General features: G+C 41.4%; 1 protein-coding gene across 2 annotated transcripts in view; it reads left to right on the forward strand.

Annotated features, from left to right (window-relative positions):
* TNFSF13B (tumor necrosis factor superfamily member 13b) overlaps nt 1-7,261 on the forward strand; it is a 32,098-nt gene that overhangs the window by 22,437 nt on the left and 2,400 nt on the right. For both annotated transcript variants that reach the window (XM_019525615.1, XM_019525616.1), the window contains one exon: nt 5,963-6,019. In XM_019525615.1, coding sequence (XP_019381160.1) covers nt 5,963-6,019 — 57 coding nt within the window. The remainder of the gene's footprint in view (nt 1-5,962; nt 6,020-7,261) is intronic.

Below are 7,261 nucleotides of genomic sequence, written 5' to 3' on the forward strand. Positions count from 1 at the left end.
AGGGAGGCCCTAGGCCCCATCCCCTGCCTACTTCCCCAGGCTCCCTGAGCACCCCTCCCACCCCTGCCCACTCTCTCAGTCCCATCAACGGCTGCCCTGCCCTGCCCTGCCCTGCCCCAGGATCCCGGCTCTTTAAAAAAAAAAAAGAGAGAAAAAAAATGCCCCACGCTCACTGGCTGCTGCAGCAGCCATCGGAGCTTCTAGGGGCTTGTGGCAGAGCTCCCCATACAGCACAGGGCATTGGGGGACAGCAGGAATTGCCCCCTGCCTGGCAGAAGCCAGTGAATGCGGAGCTTTTTTAAGAGCTGAGATGCTGGGGCTGGGCAGGGCAGCCATTGATGGGGCTAGGAGAGTGGGCTGAGGGTGGCTCTGTTTGATTCAGAGATTTGGCCAATTCAGTGGCAGCCAAATCTCTGAATCAGATTCAGCTGAATCTGGTTGGGACAGTGATTTGATTCACCAAATCGAATCACTGTCCCCTGAATTGGCCGAATCCAAATTCAAAGTGAATACTAGCCACTTCGCACAGGTCTACTTTCTAGACCTCTGACCTGTTTTGTTGCTCTCCTTTGGACTGTCTCTAATTGGACTACATCTTTCTTGAAGTATGATACCCAAGATGGGACATACTACTTCAGTTGAGACTTGATTAGTGTTGCATAGAATAGAAGGATTACTTCATGCGTCCTGCACACAACATTTGTGTTTCGACATTCCAGTCTGATATTTTCCTTTCTGGTAAAAACACATTTTTTATTCAAGTTCCTTTATGATCTACTATTATCCTCCAATCCTTTTCTGCACACCTTCTACCTAGCCATTTGTTCCCCCTTGATATTTCTGCAGTTGATTATTCCTATTCTATTTAGTTAAAATACTAGCTTTGTGTTTGTCCTTATGGAATTGTATTCTATTTATTCTAGACCATTTCTTTAATTTGTTGAAGTCATTTTGAAGTGTAGTCCTGTCCTCCAAAGTGCATGCAACTCCTTCCAGCTTGATATCATCTCTACATTGTATAAATATATTCTTTATTGCTTCAGCCAAGTCATTACAATTCCAAGTAGCATCAGATCCACAGCATATCCCTGGGGAACCACTTGATACACCCTTCCTGTATTTCTGACTAACTATGGCTGTGTAGAGAAATCCCATGTGTAGAACTATAGAGCCAGAGCAACAGCCTGTACCAGGGGTGAGACCTTAGTAGATGCTCTGAAAATAAGCTTGCATTACTCATTTGTGAAGGTCAACACCCCTTCAGTTCTGTTTGTGGTTTGCACATGCATCTGGAGTCACTAACTTCTTCAGAATTAGCTGTTGAGCTCAGGGACGAAGTTAAACTCAGCAGCTTGACTTTCTGTTCTTTCACTGTGCCCTGGGGGAGTGTAGGTTGGAAAAAAAATTATCATTGCAAGAGGAGGAGTTTTCTGTTATGTAAAGCTAGCTAATTTTTACTGCCCCATGGGCAATTAACACTATACAACTGGTCATCCCCGATGGTATTTAGACTTTTTTCTTTTTTAGATTATCTTAAATCATTGTTATATATGTTGTACCACTATTAACTGTATTATTTATAATTTATTAATGTGAACCACACATTTAAAACTCAAATCTGAATATTTTTCAGCTATCTTGGTTGTTCAATCCAGAAATGTTGACTCCTTCAAATCTATTATTTACAGTATTCATTCTAGTATATGTTTGTATGGTTGGTGTTGTATTAACTAAGGCCTGTTTTTTTTTTCTTGAAATAAATAACTGTCACTCAGTGTTGCAGAGATATCAGTGTTGCAGAGGAGCCAGGCTAAATTCCCCAGATAAAATACTGTTGTTCTTTACTTCCTTTTTAAGAATCAGTAATTTTATTTGTTCTGGGTCTGATTCAGAAAAGTACTTAAGCATGTTCTTATAGCTTTAGGTATAAGTTTTCCCACTGAAGTCATAATAATCTACTTTGTTAGACTGGGACTTGGATGAGGATTATCTATGAATTTTGGGGAATTATTAAATGAAACCCCAAACAAATGTGCCGCTGCTCATAGCCCCATACAGATTTTGGCTACTTGGATATACCTGTGACTATTTTGTGGTTTTAAATAAGAGGATCATTTTGTTAATGAGCATTTGCTCTTGTAAAAATTTTATTTTCCTTCCTGTAAAATAAAATTGAGTATATACTTTTAAAATGTGGTTTCTGTCCAGTGGCACTAATGGATAGGTGAATGTATAGCTTTATTTAGTGGTTGCAAATAGGACTGCAATCATGTAAAATATCTGATCATAGGCTCTATACTTACACTTGTTATAGGAAAGCTTTTCAGAAAATGTCAGATCTTTAAGCTATTACTGTTCAATAATTACATAGCAGGGTCTGCAAAGAATATATAGTTTTGTGACTATGTTAATAATAAACAAGGCCAGGTTTTTGGTGTTAAAGTCAGTGGATTTAGTTTCATACTAGCTGAATATTAGGCTAGGAGGGTTTTAGTTGAAAAGAGACATAATGATAAACCACAGAAGTAGCAGTGACAAGCAGATTTGCGCATAGGACTCCAGATCTCATCTTTGTTCCTTTAATTGAATTGTAGAGGCTTCCTTTCTGTTCCTACTCCTTGGTAACCAGTAAACACTTAATATAGTTAAATAAGAAGGAGCATTATTATTGATGACAATGAATTAACATTTTTAGAGGCAGATATTACCTGTTTTTCCTGGTTTAGCAGCTGTGCAACTCCAGGAATTTTATTTCACTCTTAACCCAAAGGCTTCTTTTCAGTAAGCTCCTCGCCATACCAGTGTGAGGGAAGAAGTGAATAGAAGATTGCTCTGTGTTTTGTTTTTCTGTTTTCTTGTATCAGAGATTTAGAGTTCTTTAGATTCTTTCTTTAGAAGTTTTCTGGTTCTTATGCCATAGGAATTATTGACAGATTCAGGGCTGCATTTTGTCACAATGAATAATGTCTCACTCTGCCAGTGGCCCATTGACGTGAATGGGATTACTTACAGAGTGAGGCAGTCTTCACTGTGAGTTAGGGTGGCAAACTCTGTCCCATAGTGTTTCTGAAGGGATTCAGCAATCAAAGTCAAGATTTTCTTTTCATCCTACCTAGTAAATTATTAAATTGCCAGACACATCTACTTTCTGGATAATACTGTAGATACTTTTATTCAATGCCTTTCGCTCTCAAAAGGAATTCTGGGGCTTAAGCTTTATTTGTGATTTCTGTTGAAATGAAAATAACTTTATAGGTTCTGTTTTGGCCTTTCTTACGATTCCTGACACTTACTTCTCTGACCTATTGTTTTTAATGTGACTTAAACAATTTTAAAGTGATTCACCATTTTAAAATTACATAGATTGTGTGACTAAAGACAAAATTCACACTGGTCCCTGATTTAGGCTTTGATATACCTGAAAGTGTCAGGAGGGTGATGCAAATAAACAGGTACTGTTTCCTTTACAGGAGATGGGGAGATACCGGCACTGTCAAAGAACCCAAATGTTGAACCAGGAAACTAATTAGAATTTTAGCTAATAGGAAACAAAGGGTGTACTCCTGCCCTTCTTTGGAGTAAAATGTTTGAATCAGAGCTATCCACTTGGGATTCAAAGTGAAAAGATCACTCTTGAGGGTGACACTCCCTCTGCCTGAAGATGGTTGTTTGTACCCAAAAGCTTGCAAAGAAGAATTTTTCCAACTATTTTAGTTGGTCTAAGAAAAGATATCAGATTTACCCAAATAACCTTGTCTGGTCTTGAGGGTAGACACTTACTTGGCAAAGCAATGGTGGTATGCCTTTTCCCCCTTTTGTACATCAGCCTGTTGATTAGAGCACTCATCTAGGAGGTTATGGATCTTCCTGACCCTAAGAGGATTCAAACTCACCATCCTCACTTCCTAGAGGAGTACTATTACCACCAGACTATGGAATAATCCAGTAAGTGTTAACGTATTCAGCAGAGGTGGAGTAGAGGGGAGTCTGGCGCTCTGGTCCTTGCTTCCAGGGTTATTTCTGAATTTTAGTCCAGCTCTCCTTGTCCGGGCAGGGTGCCCGAACTGCCACTGTATTCTAAGAATAGAACAGAAACCGGTTTTATCCTGGCTCTGATTGTCTTGGGCATCAAAACAGGTGCAAGGCAATCATCTACATGGACAGCTTGAATGGCAATTAAATAGAATTAGCCACAGTTGTCCCAGGGACTAGTGTCATCTCAGATACTTCACAGGGACAATAGCTTTGGAAATCTGTAGGATCTCAGGATAAAAGATGTTGTCAGGAGAGAAATCCAACGTCTGTTACTAGCCTAAGGCTCATTCTGGCTTGCTCTCCTTCTGGCCCCATGACTCTTAGCTACATAGTACCTCAGTGTCAGCTGGAGTGGAAGATGCCACAACACAGGTTATTTTATCACCTGGAGGATAAGGCATTTTTTTCTGAAGTGAGAGCTGTAGCTTTGAGTCTCCTCAGGCTTAAGATGGAGCTAAAACCCAGGTCTCCTGCTGTTTGGCCGGGTGCTCTAATCATTCAGTGGAAGCTCCTCCATTAACCATATTTTAAGAGAAAATGACCAAGGCTGCTTCATTTGATATCAAATGCAGTGATATCCTTGTTTTAGGCATTATGTGAACATATCTAATGCATCAGGCCCTTAAGGGCTACAGGGTGGCAACGGAGCTTAGGCAGGAGTTAGGCACCAAGGTGCTCTGATTGAGTTTCTGGACACATGCAGAAGTTCCCCAGCTAGGCACCTAGAGAAAAACATATACGGCTCCTATACATGTACACGGAGCTGAAAATCTAGTGTATTGGAGCAGACTTGATAAATCGAGTCTGCTGGAGCATGAAAATTGATGCACTCCAGCAGCCTTCCGCATCACATGTATCAGCATTACCACACGTCTCTGTGCTAAAAAAACAGCAGCAGTGCACTTTGAAATAAAACATGTTTGATGAGCTTTAGTTCAAAGCATCGTGCCACCATTTTTTCAGTGCAGGAACACGTGGTGATGCTGATACATGCGATGCACGGGCATATTTAATTAGCATGGCTCACTAATTAAAGTGTTCAGCACCGTTTCTCGCAACATATGTAAAAATACCTGTAGGTGCAAAGTTATTTTAGGTGTCCAAGTTGTTTTGTGACCAGTAGTGTAGGTGTGTTTGGTTTTTTCATGGTGGTTCTACATGAGTTCTATTCAGGTACCTGGTTTTCCAACATAGATGTGTCCCTAAATTCTTATCTTCTGTGTTGTCATCTAGCATGCAGAGTGCCCAAATTTTAAAGCAGTTCATTAGTTTTGGCAAATACTAAAACATACATAACATTACTTGCATTAATTTCTTTCAACATCTTAAGTAAGATTGCTTAACCAGGGAATTAAGATGCATTGATTTTGAACAGTAGGAATTCTTCGTATTTTTTTAATGTAATATAAAATGAATCTCTATGTCTTGTGGACATCTATTGATATTTTATGTGAAGCTAAACAACTCTTTAATGTTCCAAAAATACCTTTAAGAAGTTTGACATCCATTGTGACTGACAGTTCTCTTTGTTGGGTTTTTAGTTAGAAATCTAATTCAACAAATGAAGCTGGCAGCTTTTAACTCACTTGGCTTAATGTTACAGTATTAAATTGTATTAGGAGTGCAGATAAAAAACTGGTGTTTTATACTGTCGCAGTGCTTGACTGCATAAACTGAAATCTCATACTTACCTAGTACCTGTTAAAATGGTGAAAATGGTGAAAATTTGCCTTCACCTTAGCATAACTGACAAGTATCGGCCACAAGAAGAAATAGGAGAACCTATTTCCAGGTAGTGAGACTAAGAATATCTGCCTGATGATTCTGCTTGCACTATTTTTTCCACCAAGATCTTAAACCATTCCTTTAGTGATTTTCTTATAATATGTGTTTCTTTGATTTAAAAAGGGATATGTTTGCTTTGCAGTGCTACAGGCCTGTTTGCAATTGATTGCTGATAGCAAAAGTGGTATCCAACAAAAAGGTAAGAGTCAAGCTCAAAAATCCACCCAGGACTAAGAATATACCCAGGACCACTGTGGTTAAAGTGCACTAGTTTCTGTAGGCACAAGGAAGCACATCCTGGGTGAATGTGGGACAGCCTTTTCCATGAATCCAGAGCAAAGCTTGAACCCAGGCCTCCGCATCCATAGCAAGATGCCTTAACTAATCTGACACCATGCTCCATAAAAAAATATGAGTACATGCTACATGTAGGATGACCACCTTTTCAAAAGGGGAAGGAGGGACACATGCCCACCTTCCCCCAACCACCACTGCCAAACCAGAGCCAAGCAGAGTGGGGACAGATACAGACTGTTCGCTGCTGGCTTAGGGGTCTCCACCCTGCTGCCTTTCCCTTGGGAGCCCTGTGCTGGCCGTGTGCCTCCTGCCCACCCAGCAGCAGTAGAGAACACAACTCCATGTCACCACCTCCACTGCTGCTGAGTGGGCAAGGGATGTCTTGCCATGGAAGTGCAACAGGGCTGGGAGCCCTGAGCTTGCAGTGAGCAGCCCACATCCACGTCTGCCCTGCACACAAATCTGGGGGGCGTGTGTCCCCTGTGCCCTCTACCCCCTGGATAAGCCACCCATTGGTCCATTCCACTCCACACCCAGGCCCCACACACTGCCCTACCTGGACAGCGCACACAGCCTTTGCCCCACTCCCTCCATCACCATGGTGGGGAGCGGGGCTCGATCTGATCTTCCTCCTAGCCCTCCTCTACCTCCTGTCCCCCACAGACTTACCTGCAGGGAGCTGCTCTCAATGCTTCCTGGTTTTGGCATGCACATGTATGCAGTATCCCCTGCTTCCCACCTCCAGCAGCCCCTTGCAAAGCTGGAACACTGCTGCCTGTAAGGGGAAACCTGCCATTTCCCAATCCCTGCAGATGCTGGAAATCGAGGACAAAAGCTATCCCAGAGTCATGCAACCCAGGATGTGTGTCTATATATTGCAGGACTGTCCTGCCCAATAAGGGAAATGTGGTCACCCTAGCTACATCCTTGTATATCTTGAATTAGACATTGCCTATATGCTGTTTAGTGAATAAAAATAATGGAAGTTTTTCAGCTGGATAATTCTCGCCAATTTCCTGCTTGTTTCAAGAAATTATGCTATTTTTCCAGAAGTCAACATTGTTATTTTTGGGGAAATGGAAACCAGAATGAAATAGCTATGTTTGGTTTTGGGTGGTTGTTTGTTTTTGGGTTTGTTTGGGGT

Source organism: Gavialis gangeticus, unplaced genomic scaffold (genome assembly GCF_001723915.1).
Source record: "Gavialis gangeticus isolate Ggan-Ray unplaced genomic scaffold, GavGan_comp1, whole genome shotgun sequence".
NCBI lineage: Eukaryota > Metazoa > Chordata > Crocodylia > Gavialidae > Gavialis > Gavialis gangeticus.